The 26904-nt window shown below is 33.8% G+C and overlaps 1 protein-coding gene and 1 long non-coding RNA gene across 3 annotated transcripts in view; both read right to left on the reverse strand.

The window, feature by feature from the left end:
* Nucleotides 1-2013: 2013 nt before the first annotated feature.
* TMEM65 (transmembrane protein 65) overlaps nucleotides 2014-26904 on the reverse strand; it is a 75666-nt gene continuing 50775 nt past the window's right edge. The window contains exons 2-7 of one of the 2 annotated variants that reach the window (XM_037802828.1): nucleotides 21263-21307; nucleotides 18266-18333; nucleotides 13630-13684; nucleotides 12127-12169; nucleotides 10736-10841; nucleotides 2014-4667 (exon numbers count right to left, since the gene is read on the reverse strand). In XM_037802828.1, the coding sequence (XP_037658756.1) occupies nucleotides 4566-4667; nucleotides 10736-10841; nucleotides 12127-12169; nucleotides 13630-13684; nucleotides 18266-18333; nucleotides 21263-21307 (419 nt within the window). In that variant the 3' untranslated portion in view covers nucleotides 2014-4565. The remainder of the gene's footprint in view (nucleotides 4668-10735; nucleotides 10842-12126; nucleotides 12170-13629; nucleotides 13685-18265; nucleotides 18334-21262; nucleotides 21308-26904) is intronic. The other variant, XM_037802829.1, reaches the window with a different exon arrangement.
* LOC119509032 lies at nucleotides 18341-20697 on the reverse strand. Its single transcript, XR_005211616.1, has 3 exons — nucleotides 20658-20697; nucleotides 19821-19864; nucleotides 18341-18766 (listed from the first exon to the last, which is right to left on the reverse strand). It is a non-coding gene; the product is annotated as an uncharacterized LOC119509032 (long non-coding RNA).

Here is a 26904-nt window from a genome sequence, read left to right on the forward strand (position 1 = left end):
TAATTTGTTTAATGGCATAAAATTTCATATGAAAACCAATACAAAATACTATGTGCTCCATATGATTATCAGCATAAGAATAGTAGACTTTGAAAGTCCTGAAACTTCAAAATTAAAATGTTATATTCTTGTTTTAATGCCTACTCCATATCTAAAAGCTAGAAAAGAAAAACTAGTTTTAGTGTTAGCTACAACTGATACACCAAAAGCATTTATTGCCTTGGTAAAAACAAATGATCTGTTAGTAAGGTTTCATTATGAGCACACGACAAACTAAATTATTTGCTGATGGATTATACACAGACTTTGAATTCCAAGGTAGCTTCTGGGCCATTTCCTTCTACTACTGTCAGGAAATATGCTGGGATTAAGTAATAATCTCAATACAGAAGTACTAATCTTTATGCATAATCCAGAAAACATTAGTAACACAAAACAAACAAGAAAACACTCTACAATCCATTCCAAAGTAAAATATATTGCATATGCCTGAAGTATTCTTAACATCAATTTTCTAGAACCCACCACAATCTCTTCTATTCCAAGATACCTGTATCATTTATGCTCTCACTTCTTTCAGGTCTTTCCTGACCACTCTTCATAAAATACTCCCACATATGACCATTGTATTTCCACTGGTAGTTCCTACTCTCCTTATCTTGTTTCATTTATCTCTATAGCATTTAGCACCATCTGTCATAAAAAAATGTTTAAGGATATATTTGCTTTCCTTTGTGCTCTTTCCTTACCCACACCTCTGACTGAATAGGCTTCATGAGCATAGGGATGTTCTGGTGGCTCATGCTTCATCCTCAGTGCCTTGAAATGAGTTCCTAGCTCATAATATGTGTCAAAACATAGGGTTTTATTAAATGAATCTTGGGATTATAAGTACCTTAGGTTATAGATGAGAAAATGGCCCTGTGAATCTGGAGGTAAAAAGGAACCTAAGCAGAGAACAGATATTACAAAGTCCATGCCACTGATGCATAGTTAAGAACAAAGGTTTTACACAGGCAAAGCTGTATTCCATTCCCAGTTCCTGACATTTACTAGCAGTGAGATCTTGGGCAAATTAACCTCTCCATGCCTCGATTTACCTAGCATAAAATGGGGATCATAATAGCACTGACTTTACATTGTTTTTAAGAAGATTAAATGACATAAATTATTTAAACCACTTAGTAAAATACATAGCAACAAATAAATGCTTAATAAAAAGGAGCGAACACATCATGATGATGATGATGATGATGATGATGCTGATGTAGTATTAACTCACAGGATAACACTCAGGCTCCAGAGCCTATCTGTCTTTCTGATGTTTCCCAATTTGTGGTAAGAATGGCTATCTATTTTCCAATTTGCTGAGAAATAGCAAATTAGGATGCTAGAGCAGCTGCCAGAAGCCAGAGCAGCAAAATGAGAAGAAAATGAAAAACCATGAAAACTAGATTCCCAAGGTATTGCATCATAGCATAGTAATAACATCCATGAAGATGATGCTTAGCCATTAGGAAAAAGGTTACATAACATTTAATATACTGTTTTAAGATGGCAAGAAAATGTATTTCTGAAATTAGTAAGCCTTACTTCAAAATCGTTTAAAGAAACTTTCAGTGTCTAAATATAAACTTCTGTTACCTTCAAATTTACCTTTAAAGAAAAGGAATAAAGTAAACAAGAGTTAGTATATAAATGACTTGGATACCTCTGCTGTATACAGTCATTAGAATGTTTTATGCCGATTTCTCCAAAACCTTAAGTGTCCTATTAAAGATCAAATGATCTCAATATGGGATCACTCTTCTTTCATACTCAATAATGTTGTATTTCAAGTGTGAATTTCAGGAAGGTGGTAAATAGTTCCACAATACTGTTTCAGCGATATTGCTTCAACCCTTGAAACAAATCTGTGTTTATTAATCCTCTATTTTCTTTAGTGACAGAATAAGCAGAGCCCTCTAAGATTAGGAATAAAATAAAATTTCAAAATCAAAACCAGATTCCAAATTTCTTAAAAGATATTTTTTGTTCAATTCATCTTTGTAAAAACATTGGTCACCATTTAACATACAGTGGCAACAAAATGCACTCAATTTACATGCATCAACAAGTCAATAAATCATAATACACAGACAACATGAATTTCAAACAGTACTAAAGTAGCTCATGTTGCATTTAACCATAGTTCTAGTGCTTCCAGTAGAGAAATAACTAATATGAGAAAAAAGAGTTCCAGTTTCAATCTGAAATAAGGTTCTCTGTGATAAAAACATAAAATAAAGTTTATGAGAAGTCACTATCTTAAAGGAAACCATTTTTCAGAAATCACTTTATGCAGAGTACCATACTAGTATATAATAAGACCTTATGTGTACCTTCAATTAAGGACAAACGGGCTCCGTTTTTTTTTTTTTAATTTAATTACCTGAATGATTTAAATTTTTGTTGTGTCCATAAATTAAAATATCTTTCAACATGAAGGTTATATATTCCATGTCTTGAGACCTTAAATAATTCTAAAGACATTCAACTGACAGATTCTGTAGGACTGAATTAGTTTCAACAGCAAAAAAAGAAGTCAATAATCAAATGCCTTTTCTAAACTCACAGGCAAGGCTTCTGGATATGGGATTTAATTAAAAAGAAAAAGTTTTAAGCACCACAATAAAATTCTTTTTTAGAAAACAGAAAGACCAGCAACATAAAAGTTAGGGATAAAAGCAATTAACCATTTACAAAACAATTTTTAAATAAGCACACTCTAATCCTATTATCTGAAATGATCAAAAAAATTGGGTAGTATGAGTGGATGATTATGTAGAAAATACAAACCACAATTCTGTGTAGGTTCTCAAGTTCTATAATTCTAATTTGATCAAATGAGACTGTCAAATTATGTACGCATAATAAAGAATTTTGTATATTTATTTTTATATTGTATATTTTCTTTTTTCCCTTAAGAGCTATAATTAAAAGATAGTACTAAATCTTTTTCAAGTATACAGGAGAGAAGTTATGAAATTGCTTTGTGGAAAAAAAAAGTAGCTCCTCTGAAAATTAGAGCTCTAAGTAAATATGTGCAAATGAAACTTTAAAATAAGATTTCTGTCAGTACAGCTATCCTGTAATTTTCTGTTCTTTTGCATCTATTTAGCAGCATACAGTGGCCAAATAATAACTTAATTTTAGTTTCTCTCCTCCATGATGTCTTACAAGTGAGAGTAATTTTTTAGCATGTGTAACAACAGGTTACATGCTAAAAAACTTCAAGGATTCAGAAATTAAAATTAATGAGTCACACATGGCTGTATTTATTTAAGTCAGATATACAAGATTAGAAAAACAATCTTCAACCTAGAATATGCTTTAAATACCACAAAAAAAAAAAGACCAAAAAAATGAAGGATTCCTCCTCATGTAACTTTTAACTTCCAGACTATATGGCAAAAGGCAAAATATAAAATATTTAGTTTTCACCTCAAAAGAAGTTATTCAGGAATAAAATTCACTAAACAAGATATAATGATATCAAGATTATTAGTATGGAGTATTCAGACTCATTCAGTCCAGATGAGGAGAAAACACTTTGGAGGTGGGGGGAGGAGGGACGAAAACCCTTCCAAACATAATCTGTATCTCATTAACCTTAAAAAACATCTTTCAACTTTACCACTTATAACCATAAACCTTCCTGACAGCTCCAATTTTCTATTTCTCTAATCTTTAGCCTCTTAATTTTCAGGTAATCATTGCAAATTCGCTAGTTCATCCTAATTTTACAGTCCCCATTAAAAAGACCCTAAGATGATAATTTTCTCCCCACCCCATAATTATTCAAAATTGAGAAAACAGAGGTAAAAAAAATCAACTAGAAATGAGTATAAGTGTTAACATACATGGTTTTATATAGTAGGGAGACCAAATGAGCACATTCTTATTAACCTCTGGCCCTTAAGACAATAAGATCAGAAAATTAAAATGAGTAATATATAGAAGTACTTTAAAAATTGTGCCCCTTTTTAATAGATGTGAGAATTAAGAAAATGACTGAAATTATATGACTGGAAATATTTACTGTGAAACAGTAAAAAATTGATGCTGCCTAATATACAAAAAATCTTATAACTGATAATTAAACATCTTGAGTAATTTGGAAAATTCTAAGGTTGAATTGTAACTGTCAAAGAACAACAACAAAACAATGCTTTCATGCATGTACACGTTAAGTAACAAATAAGCAAACCCCAAGTCAGTACAGTACATCAATGACTGATAAATAATATTTTTGATGTATAAAGAAAGAGAAGGAAGAGGTAAATGTTGACTGCCATTGATGAAAAAGCATCTCAACAATTTACATTAAATGTTACTAAACAGTTTTTAAAAAAGATGTCCTAAGAAGACCAAGCCACAATAAGTTAGTGTTTTCCATAATAACATGCTGAGTTATTTGATCCCGGATCTATACACTGTTACTGTCTTAATTCCTAAATGTTGTGACAGCATATTTAATAATTGAGGTCATTAGTTTACATCTTTTTACAGGTATTCTAAGTGGGTTAATTTTTCTTTTCCAGTTTTTCATCTTCTTCGCTTCCTCCAAAGAAAAGCAAAGGAAACATTCCTAGAATGCAGCCAATAGCCACCCCAACAGCTTTGCCCTAAGGAAACAAAAGAAAACATTTTTTTTTAAGTTACTTTATTCTTCAAAGAGGTTTCCTTGCTTAAGTATCTGAAAACAGACAATTACTATGTACCATACAAAATAACAGTGTCCGCATTTCTTCTGATAATTATTACTAAATATAAAAATAAACTACAAAAATGTTCTGGAACAAATTAAGTTCAAAACTGACCAGGAAAAATGTTTTCTTCAAATTGCCATAAAAATAAATCAAAGAGAAGAACATTCAAATAGAAAAATACTTCTTAAATTGTATACACATTTTAACAACTGAAGACAGTGGGAGAAAACCTTACCCACTACTCTCAGTATATTTGCTACCATTATATTTATTTCTTTTCCATGTTTAGCCCCCATGCATACCTAATTATATGTCAGTAAAATTGTTACGTAAATATCCTTTTGTTTCTGCCTCCTCCTGCCCTCATCACCACACATGTCATAATAAACTCTTTTCCAAACTACTACAAAAGCTTAATATAAAGATTTCTAAATTCACTGAGTTGATGGGTCTATAATCTACTAAACCTCTCCCTACTGTTAAAAAACGTTGCAAATTTTTCACCTTTGTAAGTGCTTTAACAGTGAACATTTGAGTGTATAGCTCTCCTCCAATAATTTATTTAAAGATCAAATATATGAATATTTGTACATCTTCAAAGGGTACTGCTATACTGTCCACCCTTGACAAAATTACACATACATATGTACCAATTATAATACATATGTAATATAGATGGTTGCATACATATACATATATTTTTCTGCAACCTCACCTATATTATTAAACATTTTAAAATTTTATTTTTGTGAATGATAGTTTTACTTTGCTTTCCTATGATCATTATCCAGGTTAAATACTTTTTAAATTTCAATATTTTCATACAAACATTTACTGAGACTCTACTACGTTCCAAAGTCTATGCTAGGTACCAGGCAAACAGCAATTAATCAGATGCAGTCTGTCCCTCTCCTCCAGGAACCTACAGTTAGGTGTACAGGGAAAGGCATAGAAACAAAATAAATTCTCTCAAACATTACAGGTGCTATGATAGGCACATGATCTACAGTCTTGAGTGAATAATTACATAAATACTAGCTTAGCAATTAAGGTGGGTTTTGCCACAGACAAGGAAAAATGAACTTGTTTATAAAATAGAAATAAAATAGAATTAACAAGTATGAGAGAAAAGAGGACCATGGAAAAATACACTTTTCCTGATCCTACCTGTATGCTTAAACTTTAAGCAAGCTGCTGGAATGTTAGAATGTTCTTATTCCTCAACAACTCTGGCTAATATTACCTAGCTAGTGTCACTTCAATTTATTTATAAATTGCAAGATATGTTCACATATAAAATAAGAGGAAAATTTAAAAATTAATATTCTAATTTCTTAAAAGACTTTCATCCTTATAAAGCAAAAATGATACTAAACAAACAGTAAAAAGTCCTCACTTCGGAAAACTAAACACTTCTTAATACAAGAGTCACCCTTCTACTACTCATATTTTTTAAGAGAATATTTTCTTACAGAACAGTATTACAGAAGTACTCAAGTTCTCAGGTTAGCCCTAATGTAGTTAACTATATTGGGATTTTAGATTTAAAAATCCAAATGTTTTCCTTTAAGAAAAATAACAAGTATCTGCTACCATCAGCACCCCCAAAATATAACAAAACAGTCTCAAAACTATGAATAATATATAAAAGAACCTTAAATATTGCTTAACATAAGTGATAAAAATAAAATGCAAAGTATTATAAAGTTCAAAATGTTGTGTTTAGGAACACCTGTCCTCAATTTAAATGTCAATTAGACTTTGATGAATGATGATTTTTTTATAACAGCTTTATTGCGATAATTCATATACCACATAATTCATCCATTTAAAATGTAAAACTCAATGGTTTTTAAGTATATACACAGGTATCTATAACCATCACCAGTCAATTTTAAAACATTTTCATCACCTCAAAAAGAAATCCCATGTCCTTTTGTTATTACCCTTATTTATTTCCTCAGCCCCCTAGTCCTAAGCAATCACTAACTAATCTATTTTTGGTGTCTATAGATTTGCCTATTGTGAACATTTCATATAAATGGAATCATGGTCTTTTGTGACTGGCTTCTTTAACTTAGCATAATGTTTTCAAGGTTCATCCATGTTGTGGCACATATCAGCACATCATTCCTTTCTAACGGACAAATAATATTCTATCATACGGATATACCACATTTTGTTTATCCATTGTTCTTCAGTTGACGGACAAAGGTTGTTTCCACTTTTTGGCTAAAACAAATAATGCTGCCATATACATTCACATTAAGTTTTAGTGTGGGCATATATTTCCATTTCTCTTGAGTATATACTTGGAAGTGGAACTGCTGAGTCATATGGGAACTCTTCAAGTTTAAGCATTTGTGGAACTTTGTTTTCCAGAGTGGCTGCAGGGTTATACATTCCCAAAGGCAGTGTGGGAGGTTTGAACTTACCCACATCCTCACCAACATGTGTTATGTGACCTTTTTATTATAGCCATTCTAGTGGATGTGAAAATCATTGTGGTTTTGATTTTCATTTTTCTTATGGCTAATGATCATGATCATCATCATCTTTTCATGTGCTTATCTGACATATGTATATCTCCTTCTAGATATGTCTGTTCAGATCCTTTGCCCATTATGTAACAGGATGATTTGCTTATGATTGAATTGTAAGAGTTCTTTATATATTCTAGATACAAGTCCCTTAACATTTACATGATTTGCAAATAATTTTGCCCATTCTATGGACTGCATTTTTAATTTCTTTATAGTGTCCTTTGAAGCACAAATGTTTTTAATTTTTACATAGTCCAATTTATCTATTTTTTCTTTTGTTGCTCCATGCTTTGAGTAGTTATTTGATAACTAATTCAATGTTTTCACTTGTCACAGATTATTCAGATTGTCTATTTCTTCTCATGTCAGTTTTGGTAGCATGTGTCTTTTCAAGAATTTGTCCATTTCATCTAAATTGTCTACTTTATTAGCAGACAACTGTTCACTGTATTCCTTTTAGATTCTCTTTATTTCTGTAAGATCATTAGTATGACCCCTCTTTCATTAATGGTGCTAATAATTTGAGTCTTTTGTTCTATGGCCTCCTTCTGCCCCTCGGGCAAAATTTCTGGGCCATGACTGATGCTAGACATGGGGATAATGGTTCACTTTTCTCTGAGTGACACCCCACTTCTAGAAACTGAGTGCCTGGTGGGGGGCAGGGGCTGCAGCCCCATATCTCCTTGGCTTGCTTCTTTCAGTGGGGAAACCCACCCCATCCCATAAGCTGGAGCAAGGGGGATCAGTGCCCTAGTATTCTCAGTAGCACCATACCCAAAGTAGCGCCTCCATCCCATAAGTGGCGACAAGGCAGAAGAAAGCCTCCAGAACTCACCCAGAACTTAGCGTTAGCAACAGGTAGCCGGGAGCAAAACAAGAAATTATGATGTCCTGTCCCAACTGCAAAGATAGCCCTCTGATTGGGAGTTGAAGGGAAAGGGAGCCCTGTATTCTTAACTGGACTAGTCTGGAATGGAGTTTCCACCTCACTAAACTGAGAGTGGGGAGGAAGGAACTGGGTATTGGCTCAAATACCACAGTCTCGCTTTTCTTACCAAATTATGGTAGACATTCTTGAATAAATGTTTATTATTTTTCATTTGCTATATGCCCTTAGGACCATTTCCAGAGACTTTAACTGGGCATTAAAAAAAAAAAAAAAATGAATTTTCATCAGTTTCACTAGGTATCAGGTCCTCATTCTGTCATGCCAGAAATGAAACTCCACAAGTGCTGCTTTTAACTCTATCTTACCTATGTGTATAATTCTACACCCTATATAGATACATTTTATGCACACCTCTGTTTACTTCCAACAAGGAATTCATTTTATTACCTTCACTAAAACAAATTAAATTTAACTTTATTTAAATAGATTAATGTTTATATTTGAATCTGCTTCCTCACCTCCCATTAATTATTCAATCCATTGTTATTTGCTATTTTCTGTTTCACCAGTCCATGGAAACTACTCAGAAATGATCACCAATGAGCAAACCAACACCAAATCCAACAGAAACTCAGGAGTACCAGAAGGCAGGGATCATATGGGCCACCAGGAAGTCTGTCTGCCACAGATTTATATAATCAGAAGTTCTGGAGGTGAGGCCCAGCAATTCGTGTTTTAATAAGCCCTCGGAGTGATTCTTCTGCACACTAAAATTTGAGGACTACTGCTTCCAAGGGAATATGGAATAAGAAAAGAACCCTAGAGAAAGAGGACTCCCTCAACATGGAAGAGGAAGCAGAGGAAGAAGATCCAGAGAAAGGACTAAGGAAAGATAGATTAAAAAGGAGAATAAAGAACCAGGATTTCATAGTCTTATGAAAGCTTGGAAGAAAAAAGTTTTGAGAAGCAATGAGTGTAATCAATTTCTCTTGTTACTGAGAAATCAAGTAAGGTTCTTAACAAGCCTAGGCCCTCACTGGCATAAGGAAATGAATTCTGCCAACTACCTGAGTGAGGCTGGAAGTGGAAACATCATTAGCTGAGCCTCCAGAAGAGAAACAAACCCTAGATGAATCGTGACTGCAGCCTTGCAGTGGAGCTAGCTAAGCTATGCCTAGCCTCCTGACCCAGGGAAACTATGAGATACTAAATGTGTTGTTTTAAGCCTCTAATTGGTGGTAATTTGTTACACAGCCATAGATAACTAATACAAGGTCTAAGGTAAAGCCCGAGAATTCGCATTTCTAGCAAGTTCCCAGGTAATGCTGATGCTGCTGGTCCTGAGACCATACTTTTGAGAATTACTTCCTACACAATCTCACCTTCTCCCATGGTTTTAACTATCATACACCTTTTCAGTAAGAATTCTGAAATTTAATACAGTAACCTGCCTCCATGCTAGCATTAACCTCTTTTACTCTGATCTCCTTTCTTTTTATCCCCATAACACTTAGGAACTTCTAACACACTAAATAAACTACATGTGTAAGATGCATCAGGGAAAAGTTCTTATTTTGTTAACTAATGTAGTCAAGGTTCCTGGATCTATACCCATTATATAATAAGTAAACAATAAATATTTGTTGAATGAATGAATGATGGTACCTGTTATGTCTAATTCAGACCTCTCTAGCTTTTGACCTTTAATCCCAATGCCTACTACATGCCAACACTCAAATGCCAAAATGGCATCTCAAATTCAACATGTCCAAAACAGCACTCATTAACTTCCCCTGCAAGTTTGTTCTTCCCTCCTTTTTATCTCGATTTAATTGGTGATATCATGATCCATCCTGTTTCTTTCCTATTTAAAACTCTTCACTGGCTCTCTATTAGTTAGATGTGAGGTTCAAGCTCCTTAGCACAGCAAATACAATGTCTTTCCCATATGATCCACACATACTTCTCCAATGCTGTTTTCTATTGTTCCCTCTACCCACAATTCCTGCATTTATTACAGGAATACCAAATTTCCTGGATTTTTCTGAACACATCCTGTTTTTATCATGCCTTCGTATTTGCTAGTCAACATACCTGGAATGCTCATGTTCACCTGGTAAATGTCTCATCAATAATTCAAACATCAGCTTAGACCCAGTAATCACCAAGAAATCTAAAAGATTTCTCCCCATAAAGTGTTAATCCCCTTACTTGTGGTATTGTTCTATCTTATGCACACTTCCATTACTGCATATGTCACACTAAATTATAATTTGTTTATATGCCTGGCTCTCCACCTAAATGAGTTCCCCAAGAATAAGTATAGTTTATTATTCATTTTATGTCCTTCAGTTTCTAACACATAACAGATACTCCTTGATATAAAATGAATTGTATAAAAAATTTTTAAAAACAAACAAAAAAGGCAAGCAAACCTACAAAAAATAAGGAGTTAATCAAGTTTAGCCTCAAATTTCTCAAGGGACTGACCAATAACAGTATCATGCCCTAGCTACCCAAATTCATTATCATAAACTATATAAAGTACTTACCAAATGTGCACTAACACGTGTTTGCCACATATCAACTTGCTTTGGTGTGAGATCAGGAATTGATAGGCCTAATCTGGAAGCCAAAGCTTCAACATAGCCTGCAAGTCTTAAAAAATTAAAAAAAAATTTAAAAAGACAAGAAGGCAGAACATAATATAGGTTTTTAAAGAGACACACAAATGTTTTCAAACAGTAAAAAACTAATTACTACAAATGTGAAGAAGATATCTGTAATTGACTCCAGAAATTGGCTTAAACATTTTTTACAACTTTGATTTTTTATTGTGCATAAATATATCCAGCTTATAAAACATTTTCATTTTAACATATTTAATTCATTGGTTGATTAACTGACTTAGAGCAATTATTCTCTACCATTCCTAAAAAGCAACCAACACAAGAGATAGAAAAATATTTTACTAACATTTACAATTTCTGCATTTATTCCAAATTCAAAGCAAAACACTTTAACATGACATATGACATAAATTAATAATTGGCATCATAAAGCAAAAATTTCCAAAGCTCATCAGATTGATGTACTAAGAAAAACATCCCAGAATTTTAAGGGCAATCTCAAGTATCCTTTGAATTCTAGGTTGACACTACTTATTTTATGAACTATAATATTTTATGAACTGCAAGAAACAAAAAAATATTACCAATTAAACTATGGATATCATCAATTGTAATATGGACCACTACAGGCTCAGGAAGCAGCCCCAGGCCATCTGCCACTTGGAAGAAAGGATGTAAAAAGAGAAAGGAAAAAGCTGGACCTTTTCTGAGGAAGCAAACATCCTCAATTTTTCTCATCACTTTTGTCGCATGCAACAAAGAGAGAAAAAAAGGACCAAACCCACATATGCTTTGGCCATTATTCCCTTTAAAAGTTCCACTCTTTAGAAAATACGCTCAATCAGTATCTTCAAACTTGAGCCATAGATCTCATTTTTGAACTTAGTGGAAAGAGGGCAAGGTAGAATGATGTTAGGCATTCTTGCTTTTTATCCTGTTTTACCCTTGGAGAGGTCCACAAAATACATATAAATACTTCAGTAAATTAAAATTCAATTTTGCTTACATTATGATAGTTTTCGAAAAAAATTTTGTATATGTCACAACCATCTGAGACGATTATTAAACACAAATGTGAGAGTCCTACCCATCTCCATAGATACTACTTCTGTATGTCTGGGGAGCTACCTAGGCTTCTGTATTTTCACAAGCACTCTGAGTAATTTTGATGCACATAAAGATTTAGTATTACTGATTTAGAATATTAAATTTAAAATTTCAGTTGTAAAACACAAAGAAAAATACATGTCCCTTTTTTCATGTTTCACAGAAGGAGAAAACAGAATACACACAAAATAAATGAATGAACTTACCCAAGTCCAGCTAAATCTGATACAAGATTTCCCAAAGCAGCAGCTAAAATATTGAAAAATAGGCAAGTGAATTGTTACATAAAAGTCAGGAAAATCCTTATAATAAATCTCCATGTAATCAATAAAACACTGGAAGAGTCACCACATTTCTCAAACTATAACTACAGTTACCCTTCCACATTGAGGGAAAGGTACTGCACCCTCATAATCTAGAAAATTTGCGTAAAATTTTTTTTGGCCCTCCTTTTGTACCAGAGAAGTCTCCAATCAGTTTCTTCAGGGTTTCAGTAAATTCCTTAGCTGCCTTTTGATCTGCAGATGCTGCCTCTCCCATTACTTTTACATTGTGTAGGCTAAACCTTTTTTTTTTTTTTTTTTTTTTTTTTTTTTTAATTTTCAAATCAGCCTTTGCTGGCCTGAGAATCCCTAAGGTAGACCCTTCATCTTCATTTTCCTTTAGGAAATTATATAAGGAATGCCAGAATGCCTTTTTTATAACAATCCTGCATCCAAAAGAATGTTGCAGTTTCAACTTGAGAGAGATGTGGATCTCTTGGTTCATGCAAATACTTTGCAGTTGCTGGCAAAGCTACAGCAATGGCTTCCAGGATTTCCTTCTCTTTTTTCTTGATACGCCTTAGGCTCGACTCAACGCCACAAGGACAGCCAGCTGCAGCAAGATTCCCTTTTAATTTCGTATGCTGACCCACGATATACTGAAACCACGATGGGGAAAGTTGAGACGTGGAAGGGTTAACAGCACAGCCAAAGTAACTGATTGGATATCTCTGAATCTCAAGATTTAAAAACAGAACACAATTCTTCTGAGAGTACAGTGTTCTACCTTCATTTAGAAATAGTTTTTTTTTTTTTTCCCCTGTTTTGCAGGCAGTTTCAATCTCGGTTTGAATATGAAAACATCATTACTATATTTTGTTGTTTAAAGGAATCTGGATATTTGGAAGTTAAGGAGCAAAGTCTTACGTACGGCTCTGCAATTCAAGAAACAGAAGAAAAAGAAACGCCTCTAACTCATCTACTTCATGCTTTCTATTCAATAAACACAACACAGAACCATTCTCAAATTTCTCCACTATCAAGAATAGAATGGTAACTGGGGGAGAGGAGATGGAACCAAATTATATTTTCAATTTTGTAGTTTCTTCTTTGATTTTTTTTTACCCAACTTGAAAATATATAATTTAATGGAAAACACAGAGTTAGGGAGGTTTTAGGGGTAACATAACCACAATAAGAGAAAACTTGTTTCAACACAGTCAATAGCAGAGTACCATTGCCCATTAGTTAAGATAAAGTGTCTAAAATTTTATGAAGAAAAAGTGGTACATATACCAAATGAAGAGGAAGAACAGGATTAAGGGCAAACAGACACCTCAGTGAGTAAATCCATTCAAATAAATTATCCTCTTCTAAACCTAAACTATTGAGATATTATATAAATATATAGCCAATAATGTTAACAACATTACTATTATTAAATACCTGCCATAGTTGAAATTCCCAAAATAATTCCAATAGACATCTCAATTTGAGTTCCCTAAAAAATGATGACAAAGAAATTAACCTTAAAAATTAAAGCTAAAATGACTGAAAGAATAGCAAAGCATAAACAAAAAACAGAGGCAACATATATAGCAATTCTCTAGAATTGATATTTTTCTATCACAGAGAAAGATGCTTTAAAACTCTTTGAACACAAAGACTAACTCATACAATTTTAAATAGGATTAAATTTAATAGGATCTTAGCATATGTTCCAATTGGCACATTCAGAGTCTAAGGATTTTGGCTTAGGATGCAAGGGGCCAAGAAACCTTACAGCTTCCTCATATGTGTGATACTTGGACTATTTCAAATGACTCACTGTCCCTTAGTTGGCCATTGCAAATGTGAAAACTGATTGTTAAAAAATAAATAAATAAATAACTGAATGATACACTTATATCATTTATTTATTCATCAAAAAGACACCCTAAACTAGTTTCTAGGGACTCAAAAGACCAGAATCCTAAAATTATCCTTCTAATAATTAGTTCTTTGATCACAGAGTAGTGAGATTATATGATTCATTCATAAGCAACAACAGCTTTTGGTACAATAAATCTATAGTAAAAACAAGGACCTATTGCATTTCTGCTGAATTTATTTTATTTACGAGATAGTTTAAAACATTCTATACCTATATCATCAATCCTCTAAAGAAAAGAGGGGCTAATATTTTTACTTCCACTTTAAAGAGGAGGTAGCTGAGGTGAAGAGATTAATCTATTCTAATTAGTTAATAAGTAGAATAAGGAAGAAATCCTAGGGTCTATTGTGCCTTACCCACTTCTAATCCCTGGGCAATGCTGTCATAAGTAGACTTTATTTTCAAGAGCTCTCTTGAGTACTAATGCTAGAAAATGTATAGAAAAATTTAAAATCTCAAATAACATTTGTGGAGGCAAAAATATACTCCATCTGGCATGTAAAAATATTGTATTGCCCATAAGATCTTTACAAAACTGTAGAAAAAGCTGGGTTAAGTTTTCCTTGATTTTCATTCCCCTAGGGATTTTAGATCCACCACTTTAAGACATAATTCTTATTTGATATGGACCAAAGAGCCTGATGCACAAAAGGCTACCAGGCACTTAAAATTACAAGGTTGTGAAGCTACCAAAAGAAATGAATTACTGAAGAGAAATAAATAAGAAAGAAAGCTGAAAAGAAAAAAAAACAGGCCTGGAGAAAAAAAATGAAGATGTGTATCTTTATTTACGGATACAAAGGAACCGTAGCATCAATACAGAAGAGAGGTACTTGTTGGCTGCAGTGTATAAAAATACAGCCTCTTGAACATCAGTAAACCATTGGGAATGATGCAAGAAGAATCTGTTTGATACATATATACATATAAGTGCTTAAAATTTGGTTGGATTTTTAAAACTTGAAGCTCCTTCTAACAGCTTGAAAAACTTCAAATAAAGTGAAAGATGGTTTGAGGGCAATGGGCAATCTACTTCTTTACTATTTTCCATAGTTACATTAAATTTTATTTTAAAAGGTAAGGTAGAAATTATAAATAAATCTAATACTAGTTGTCTTAAACTCATACCTGGCTTAGCACATTAAAACAATTAGTCTATTTCACAACTCTAGTAAATTCTATCCTAATTAAATTGTAAGAAAAATAATCTAAAAAAACACTGCTAAAATACGTTATAAAAAGCAACTCTAAATAAAAATGTAATAAAAAGCTATGAAATCAAAGCTTAGTATGAACAGCAGCTAACAATAAAGGTCAAATCTATTCAAGAAGCTATTTAGAAATTTGTTTTTATTATTACAACTTGCATAGCAGTCAGGAGAGTACACCTAACAGGAAAGAAGAAAACATCAGATGTCTGTGGCATGAGAGAAAAGAATCAAGAAACTCCTTAACTTAGTATCTCGAAACAGTCATAACTGTCCCACAATGTTAGGAAGCAATCAGTGTTAAAAATAAAATCAAAAAGGTAAAAAATCTTATGATAATAATGATCCCTTGTTTCCTTTATTACGGATTCTACAGTTACATATTTTTATGTGTATTAGTCTCAGCAGTCTATTACAAAGCCCCTCTTGAAAATTCAGTCTCTGATTAGTTTGCAATTATCATAGGATAATATGTTTACTCTACCTCTCTTACTCAGGTATCGAAGTTGGTGGTTTAAAACATTTATTTCAGTATTATATAAACAAAAACTGGTGAGAAGTCCTTGAAACTGAATTTCAACGTAAATTAGAGTAACAAGTATTACTAATTTGAAGTCAACCGTCTTGGGCCTACAAAAAGTAGCCCACTCTCAGTTGCACTCTAATACTCTAATCCAAGAGGCACAGGTAACACAAAATAGTGAACAACACTACAAAAATTTGACTTAGAATGTGGTTTTGCTTTTTTTGGGGGGTGGGGGGGCTGTATTTAAACACATATCTGCTAGTTTAGGTATTTATTTAAAAGAAATGATAAGACCATATGGTAACGTTCATATTCAGGGTCTAAGAAGCTACCCAGCTTCCTTATTCTGATACCTTCAGAATCTTTCTTCAACCTTCTCTATGTAAAATATAGCATCTCAACACTTCCTTGTGGCAAAGGTAGTGTTACAGCTTTTGAATATCTAAGGTTTGCCTTACTGAGATGAGAAAAAATTTGTTATTAAGATGATAAGTACGGTTACTGGCTGTCAATATAAAGAATCTAAAATGTTAAATGAAGTCATGTAAAATTGAAAGCAATACCTGTCACAGAGAAGCAATAATTTAGACGATCTATTCAAGAACACACCAAGACTTAACTATAGCTTATACATTAACTATTCATCATAATGAAATTTTCATTATACTTTGATTTACATTAACTTAATGTAAATAATAATTTATATTAATATTAATTTATTATTCAATAATCTAGCCAACTTGGATTTTAATAGTTCTAGATAAGGGACTGTGATTCTAAATAGTTGAATAAGTTTATCACATTCTCAGATATATAAATAGGTCAATTTGATTCTTGTACACAAACTACAAACTGCCATTATCAGTCCAAAAACTACTGTTTTGAAATTATATTTTAGGGAGATTCATTTACTCTGTGCCTACCTTTAGAAATCTGATCTTGCTAGACTACTCTGCTAAGGAATTCTCCATTGGGTCCTTAGCACCTTCAAGCTGTGTACACACTAGAGCAACTTCTGGGATTGTTTATGTAGCAGGGTACCTTCCTGCTGCGTGAACCCTTTACTTTTCTCAACCAGGTGAATGCTTGGCCATTCTGGATGTCTGATCCCTTTTAATCTGGGGATAAGGTCAAACAAAACCATTCTTGAATGAACCAATTTTAGGTATTCGTCATTCTATAATCTATATTCTATTCCCATTTTGAAATGAAATCTTCTATTATGTCCATTTACAGTACATGTGAGTCTCCCAAATACCAAAAAACCACACCTCTCATATATATTTCCCTTACATTCAATAATTCTAAAACAACTATAATAAAATTGGTCTACTTTTTAAAAACTGAGCAGTCTCATACTATCGCTATCATTTATAGAAAAAAAATAAGTTAGAATCAGCTAAGTAGTGACAACAAACTCTCTGAGATCTAACTCAGAAAATTTTCCAGTTATAAAGAACTTTGATTTTCTCAAATGGGTGTATACAGAAACCACATCTGAGAGCAATAAACTCCTACCTTGTTGTCAAAAAATAATAATAATAATAATTGATACTTTTTCTCTCTCCTGGAATATAAGTAACAGACCTTACATCCATTAACTGCTAATATCTCAAAGGAAAGACTTCACATAACGTGTTTAAAAATATATACTAAAAGTTGACCATTGCCTGCTTAACTAGACTATGATCAACTCATTTTATTTAGACAAAATAAAGGAGAAGTGGATAGAACACTGGGCAGTTTTAGAAGACTTGCATTTTAACCATGAACCTATTTCTGACTTTAGAATCTGGACCCAATATCCACTAACAAGAGGTGCTCTGTAACAGTAAGAATGGTAAATCAGCCATTTCTGAGACTAAACAACACTTTTAAGGAACACCCTTACATTAAAAAGATTGCAGCAAAGGGAACAACTTTAACGCTACCATGGAACTAAGGCAGAAGGGGGATATGTTCACAGTGTTCAGGATTGAAACGTAAAACATCTTTGGGTTCAATGGCTAGAATGACGCTAGACTGTATATTTAAACACCATTTTAAACACTTTGCATGGGAAAATTGAAGGACCTAACCAAATAACCTACATATGTGATGAAAACTGCCTATATAATTAAAGAACATCAGAAAAAGTTTACGTGCCTTTTTTTCTTTAATAAGAATGTTGCAACTAGAACAAGATAATATAGATCCAATGTTTATGACAGACTAAATGCTTTACAGAAATCTATGTGATTAATATATATATACACCTTAAAATTTTATATAGCCTAATTAATAGGAAATACAGTAAACACTGGCTTTGTTCATTTTTATTTAAACTTTTATATATAAGTATGCAAACTGTTAGGAAAATTTAGAACACAATTTCCTTATTAACTCAAAATAGAAGGGGTGAAAAAAGGAACTTACTGCAACAATCATAATTGCATTATCCAAAAACCCAAACCCTATGAAAGGTATCGCATTGTGGATGAATACTGAAAAACATCAAAAACAGAAAAATATATTTTAAGATTTCTAAAATTTTAGAATGACAGAAACAGACCACAAGATTAAGGTCTCCTAAAGAGGCTTGAGAACCTTTGGAATTTGCTTTTCATTTCCCATAGCCGAAAAATCTTACTAAGCTGTATTGGAAAACAACAGCAACAACAACAACTATAAATCCATTCATCATAGGAAAATTATGTTAGGTTTTTGTGTTTTCTTACCAGCAACACACACACACACACTCAAACATAACAATTAACAGGAGGACAAGTTAGTAAATACATATGAGTACCATATTTTACCTGCTATTTGCTACTGACATCAACCTGTTTTTCTCTAGGTATGAAATTGATCTCAGTATTAGAAATAATGAAAACTTCCTTGAATCAATTTTCAGGTCACTTTTATTCACGAATCAACCTTTTAACAAACATTAGAAAAATGTGATTATCTCTTCTATATTAGACATCTGTGTGCAACCTTTTTCCTCTTCATAACATTATTATCTATAAATGCTTTTGTAAAGTATAAACAAATAATATTTTATTCAAATAAAGATATAACTTGGACTCTTCCTACTAAAAGTACACCTTGGTTTATCTATGAGTACATAATCTGAATGACCTGAGATGATGTTAGAAGTCTAACTAGGATGAATTAATACCTATACATTTTTTATACATGTAGCCTCATTGTTTTCTTATTTGCATCTTCAGCACATTGCACAATGTCCAGTGCATAGCAGATGCTCAATAGATACCAGTTAATTAAGTTGAGGACCACTAACCTAGAAAGGAAGAGAATTACAGATTGAAGGAATTGAAGGCAGACTGTGCAACAGATTTAAAACCGGGGACAGTTAAAAGACTTTATTCTAATTAATCTATAAAATTGCCAAGTTACAATAAACATCAGTTCAACTGAGGACTTTTTTAGACAAACATCAAAACTTTGTGTTTTACACTATATCCAAAAAAAAAAAGTCCCTTTCAGCCAACTGGTTATTTAGTACAGTTAGTCTTTTTCCTTTTAATGCAGTCTAGAGAAAAATATAATTAAAATATAATTCAGGAATTATGAAAGTTTGATATTATGATGATGAGTTCTATACCAACTGTGGAAGAATAAATTAAAGTAGTAAAAATATGTTTCTACCCACAGCCACTATCAAAGACTAAGATCAAGGGAAAATAATATATATTCTAGGTAATTTCAGATTTCTTTATGTTATTAAGTAATATGCCCAAGATAAAAAACATCTTTTTAATCATAAATAATATTTTAAAAGCTACTAAAGATTAAAAAATCAAATTGCAATTAATGAAATGGGCCTAGCCTTGGGTTCTTTGACTTTTTGCCCAACTAGTTACTTAACTATCAGACATTCAAAATTTTACAAGTAGCTACCAAAATTTATTCACAATCCCAATTCTCAAAAACAAATTACAAATTTGACAGGTTAAAAGCTACTTACATATATCTTTGGAAAGAAGTTTCCCAATTATTTTTATAATCATCCTTGAAAAATAAACATGGCAAAGTAAATATGAACATTTAGAACTACTTAACATTTTTGGGTTAATTTGACGGCATCTCTAAAACTGACCAGTTACAAATATCTTAAATCAAGAGATAAGACCATTAAATTAAGATTAGACTAACTGCTAATTTAGTAAAAACGGTGCCAGTTAAATGAAGGCATATTGCTAACAATAATCATTTTGAATTATAAAATATAAGTTTTTATGTTTAACCCTAGATAAATGTTCCTGAGAATAAAAGTTTATTTTTAAACCAAAGGAAAAAAAAATACATAAATTTTCAAAAAGTTAAATAAACATGGTATGGATGCTTAATATGTGTCAGACACTCCACTAGACACTTGAGATGCAAAAATCGATAAGACTTGATCCCCAACCCTCCAAGAATTAGGCATGATAATCACCATATAAATTGTTAATTTCAATATGACTTTTAAAAATACAGTAATAGTATATATATATATATATATATATATGGTGGTATTGATCATGATTGTATGAATCTAGGGAAAGTCAGGGAAAAGAAGTCTTAAAGGATTCTTAAATTGCTTTGGTATTTGGAGAAACTTACTAATTTCTAACATAAAGTACCTTCTACTCATGAGAAGAAAAATAACTGGCTATTAAACAGGTGGTTTTTTTAAAAAATTATATGTTTGTTCTCCACTATATAACTCAATTTTATGAATTTGTGATTTCTTCAGTTTCCTTTGGGAAACACTATTATATAACTAAACAGTTGTTAGCAAATCACATCACATTATATTTACCTTTAATTCACAATTTACTCAAGTTTATTGCACTAATAAATACTTCTCTTCTTCATCTTTATGATAAAATTCCAAATTGCTTTATATTTGGTGCTTCCTTGGATTTTTTTTTTCCTATTAGAGTTGAGTAAAGAAAGCACACCAGCAGTATTGTAAGGCTCTTCTTCCTAACAGTTTTAAAAGAACATTACTTTCTTCGTTATTGCAAATAGTTAGTCAGAAGTAATTTCTCCACCACAGAATGGTTCTAGCTAGCCTGGAGCCTAGAAATTCTAGTTCTGCAGTTATCCAACTTAAACCCAAACTAAAGTAAATATATCATTTTTCCTGGGAATTAAGAAAACTTCTATCATAAGTATAATTCTATTTCTATATAATTATACTTTAACAATATAAGATATTTTTACAATATAAGATATTCTATAACATTGTAATATTTCCTAAACAAATTTATGAACTTTGTGCTTTAGCATAAAAAGTAGGATAATCCACTCTATCTGGAGATATTTAATGTATTGACTCCTCTGTATTATCAATGAATTTATACAGTTATTTCAAGATCAAAAGATAGACACAGAAATATTTAACAATTATAGAACCATTACCATATCTCAGCTGTCCTGGGGTAGGTGGTGGAGCTTCCAATTTTTCTAAAAGGGGAAAAAGGGTGTGGGGCAAGAATTAGTTACTATAGTATGATCATTTTTATTACAATGATGACTTACAAAGCAGAGTTACAAAGTGGGAGAATATTACAGTTTATTCAAAAATTAGGTTAATGGATCATTATCCATACAGAAAATATTAATTGGCAATGCTTAAATTACAAGGCTAGAAAACAAAACTAAACTTTAATTAGAAGCCTACCTTGGACCTGTAGCCCAGATTAAATCATTTATTTTGTTTTTGTTAAGTACTTGCACCCATATAATGAGACTGTATGCATGAATAACAGTAGAAAAATTCCAAAAATAACAACTTCAGAAATATAGCCATTCTTGTTTAAGACAGAAACCCTAGATGATTTTTAAAATATATCTACAAATACACATCACTGATAGCAGAAAAAAAGAATATTCAAATAGCTCTAGATGTCCTTTAAAAGCAGTAAAATAATACATTAATAATAATAAGCAACTTGTTACAACAATGACTTCCCTGGAATGTACTGTGGTCCTTAATCTCCTTTGATAATTTACTGAGTATTTCATTTTTTAAAACCTATACTCCTGGATAACAAAGAGTAAAGCATCTCTATTATACACAATAGAACAACCAAAAAAAAAAAAGTCGGATGCTATTTAAAATCAAGTAACAAGATACAATATTTTATTTATAATACATGTCATAATTACACATTTTTTCCAAGTATAAATTAGAGTATTTTAAAGCACCATTAATCCTATCTAAAAAAAATAATTATTACAAAGTAGCAACCCACCCAGTCTCATAACAATAACCATCTCACCATTTGTCTACGAGTAAACTATGGTAAAATAGTAGAGAATTCTACCTTCTTTATTCTCAACCAATCCAACAGAATTAATTGATAATATATATCAAAGAACCTGCACTCAGGATCACTTTACTCCAAAGACAACCAGATTGACCAAAGAAACACATTAAACTGGAAATACATTCTCTAAAATAATTATTTATAGTTTAAGACAACATAAGAGCTAAATAATTTAGGTAAAAAATTTAAAAGCAAATAAATCTCCACTGATAAGTTATATGAAAAAAGAGTATGGTCCATATTTGTGACTGGTATTTTACTAAAAAAGAGCATAAAGTATCATAAGGACTTTACAGTAAGAAATACACTAAAACCTAGAGTTTAACCAACTATCATATTATTTAGAAAGTTCTAAGAATGCAAGTTAAGTTTTATTTTTTCATTTTTAGAAGAGTTAATAAACAAAGCTATATTAGTCTTTGTATAATTTCATATTCTGATTAAAATAAATATCATATTCTCCATTGTTTGACTAAAACTGTCACATCAAAATCTACTTTGAAAGCATGCAAATGGTTTTCCAAATCTTTTAACAGGGAATATGTTACCACTGCAACCCACAGAGTTTTCTGGTGAAGTAAACATGCAAAAGTAATTACATACCAACACTATTTGTTAGCTGCATTACTCTCATCATCACTACAGTTCTGACACTGTGAGGAGGAATCCTTGTCAGCTGACTGGCACATCTTGAAATACCTAAAAATTCAACAAGCAGGACCTTCCCAGTAGAATGAGAGAATACAGAGTCTGCTTTTACGTCTTCAAACTCTCTACATATTGGAAAAAATATTTAAAACATTCTACAATCCCTAAGAAACAAGGACAGGGCTAAATGGGTAATGAGTAGTAAAGAGAAAAATTCAAATAATGTAATCAGTAGTCTTAATCTTTCTTTCCTACTCCACATGAAGATTGAAAAATTAAAGGTGGGGAAGAGGGAAGATGGAGGCATAGAGAGGAGTGGAAGCTAAGTAGTTCCCCTGGAACAACTGAAAAAAAACAGAAACAACTAGTGAATGATCCAGAATAACTGCAGGGGGGCAAACGAGACCGTCTACTCATCATACACCAACCTGAATTGGGAGGAATGCCCAAGATCACAGCATAAAATCTGTAAGTAAAACCTGCGGATCCAAGTCATGAGATCCCCTCCCCCATAGCCCAAGCTGCAAAGCCTCATGGTGCCAGAGAGAAGCTCTCTCCCAGCAAGCAAATATAGGTCAGCTGAGCTCCAACTGGGGTTTTAAGTAGCGAGTGTGAACTACTCACTACAGGTACGAATCCCCAAAAAACAGACAAGAGGCTTTGGGTGATGACTGACCTTGGAGAGCCGGAGGATCTCCTTGGACTAGGTTTGAAGGGGAATATCTGTTCTTTTTCGGCTCAGTGGAGAAAGCCCCAGCCATTTTCAGTTCCCAGTGCTGTGACTCAGAAAAGGGTGGAGATAGCACAAGCAGAGAGAGAGACCATTGAAATGCTAATGACCTCCCCCCAGGGGGTCTATCTTCTCCAAGAGGAAAGGGGTGGGGCCCTTTCCATTCGGAACCAGACCCCAGAGCCTGGGGGAACATGGCCATACCTCTTCACACCAGTCCAGAATTATAGGCTAAAAAGGAGAAAAAAAACACACGACTTGCAGCCATCTCCCCAGCGGGTGGGGGCACTACTGCCCAGGGCCGAACCCACAGCACAGAGCTGTGCCAAGAAACCCAGTGTGACAGGGAGTCTTTCCCGCAGCACCGCTCACACGCCACACCATCGGCCGCGGACAGTGGCCTTGAATATACCCACGGCTGATTGTCCCAGAGCTCAGAGGGATGAGCTGTGCAAAAGGGGGAAGTTAACGTGTCCCATTCAACCATCTTTGAAGTGGGCTGGGAATGCCCCTGCACAGCCAGGCATCCCAGGGCTTCCCTCGAGGCTGGCGCGCACTTGTGACGTGGTACGGCCCTCACTCCCTCAGCAGAGGTCCTGGAAGAACACAGCAGGGAAGGGGAACCACTCGGAAATCCCAGGGAAACTATGCCAATACCAAGGACTTTTGGGTCAGCAGATGAGAACAGTCTTAAATCTCCAGGAACACCTGGGAGGTCTGATTATTAAAGCTGCCCTTCCTCCCTAACCGCTCAGATGCACGCCCCTCATTCGGGGCAGACGGCACCGACAGCACACCCAAATTAAGTGCACCAAGTGGACCCCACGAGGGTCAGATCCCCACACACCACAGAGACAGGGTTGGGGAGAGCTGACTTGAGGGGAATTGGTGACTCATGAATGCCATCTGCTGGTTGGTTGGAGAGAGTGTATGCCACCAAGCTGCAATTCTGACAAATTAAAGAACAAGTAAAGCAAATGCCAAGAGGCCAAAAACAACAGAAAATCTTAAAGCTTATGATAAAACCAGATGATATGAAGAACCCAAACCTAAACACCCAAATCAAAAGATCAGAAGACACACAGTACTTGGTGAAATTAATCAAAGAACTACAGACAGGCAACGAGAGCATGGCACGGGATATAAAGGACATGAAGAAGAGCATGGCACAGGATATAAAAGACATAAAGAAGACCCTAGAAGAGCATAAAGAAGAAAATGCAAGAGTAAATAAAAAAATAGATCTTATGGAAATTAAAGAAACTGCAGGCCAAATTTAAAAGACTCTGGATACTCACAATACAAGATTAGAGGAAGCTGAACAACAACTCAGCTTCCTTGAGGACCACAGAACAGAAAATGAAAGAACAAAAGAAAGAATGGGGAAAAAAATTGAAAAAATCGAAATGGATCTCAGGGATATGATAGATAAAATAAAACATCCAAATTTAAGACTCATTGGTGTCCCAGAAGGGGAAGAGAAAGCTAAAGGTCTAGAAAGTGTATTCAAAGAAATTGTTGGGGAAAACTTCCCAAACCTTCTACACAATATAAATACACAAAGCATAAATGCCCAGTGAACTCCAAATAGAATAAATCCAAATAAACCCACTCCAAGACATATTCCGATCAGACTGTCAAATACTGAAGAGAAGGAGCAAGTTCTGAAAGCAGCAAGAGAAAAGCAATTCACCACATACAAAGGAAACAACATAAGACGAAGTAGTGACTACTCAATGGCCACCATGGAGGCGAGAAGGCAGTGGCATGACATATTTAAAATTGTGAGAGAGAAAAATTTCCAACCAAGAATACTTTATCCAGCAAAACTCTCCTTCAAATTTGAGGGAGAGCTTAAATTTTTCACAGACAAACAAATGCTGAGAGATTTTGCTAATAAAAGACCTTCCCTACTTCAGATACTAAAGGGAGCCCTACCAATAGAGAAATAAAGAAAGGAGAGAGAGAGAGAGAAAATTTTAACAGACATATATAGAATATTACATCCCAGGTCATCGGGACACACATTCTTCTCTAGTGATCACGGATCTTCCTCCAGAATGGACCGTATGCTGGGGCATAAAAACAAGCCTCAATAAATTAAAAAAAAAAAAAAAAAAAAAAAAAGAATTTGTTCAAAGCACATTCTCTGACCGCAATGGAATACAAATAGAAGTCAATAACCATCAGAGACTTGGAGAATTCACAAATACCTGGAGGATAAAAATGAAGGGGAGATGAAAACATTCCCAGATAATCAAAAGCTGAGGGACTTCATCACTAGTAATCAGTCCTATAGGAAATGCTAAAGGGAGTTGAGCAGGCTGAAAGGAAGGGACACTAAACAATTATTGAAACTACATGAAGAAATAAAGATTTCCAGTAAAGATCACATGGTAAATATAAATACCAATACTACTGTATTTTTGATTTGTAACTCCATTATTTACTTCCTACAGGATCTAAAATACACAAAGTGTAACGATAAATCAGTGGTTTTGGACTCAATGTAAAATACGTAATTTTTGACAAGAACTACATAAAGGTGGGGGAATGATGGAGTATAGGAACATAGTTTATGTGTCATATTGAAGTTAAGTTGGTATCAAAGAAAAACAAAACTGTTATAGATTTAAGATGTTAAATTTAAGCCCCACAGTAAACACAAAGAAAGTATCAGAGAATATGACCATAGGGCCTGGGGCAGGGGGTCGAAGAGAGGGGTTTGGCCGTACCCTCCCCACTAAAGACTGGACCCTTGGCCCTCTCCCCCCCTTGTTTTCTATTTATTGTACCAAAGACAGTGGCGGTCTGGTGGGGGCAGGGGAAGGAGACCCCCCTCACCTCAGGGCCCTAGGAGGGGGTGGGGGCAGGTAGGGGGAGATGACCTTGCTCCTCCTCACTGTACCCCCCAGTAAAGAGCTTTCTCACACACACACACACACACACACACACACACACACACACACACACACACACACACAAAAAGAGAGAAGGGTAAAGGTCTAGAAAGTGTATTCAAAGAAAGGAAGGGGCAATGGGGAGTTAAGAAATGAGAGTAGGGTTTCTGTTTGGGGTGAAGGGAAACTTGTAGAAATGGATGGTGGGAAGGTGATAGCATTGCAACATTCTAAATGTGATTAATCCCACTAATGGAAGGCTAGGGAGAGGGTGGAATGGGAAGATTTAGGCTATACATATGTTTCCACAATTGGGAAGAAAAAAAAAAAAAAGACAGTCTAAATAGATGACAATTAAATGCCAAGGATGATCCTGGATGGGATCTAAGGATGGAGGAGAAGAGGCTCAAAGGGACACAGATGGGACACAAGGAAAAAAAAAAAAAAAAAAAA

This window comes from Choloepus didactylus, chromosome 14 (assembly GCF_015220235.1).
Source record: "Choloepus didactylus isolate mChoDid1 chromosome 14, mChoDid1.pri, whole genome shotgun sequence".
NCBI classification, from domain to species: Eukaryota; Metazoa; Chordata; class Mammalia; order Pilosa; family Megalonychidae; genus Choloepus; species Choloepus didactylus.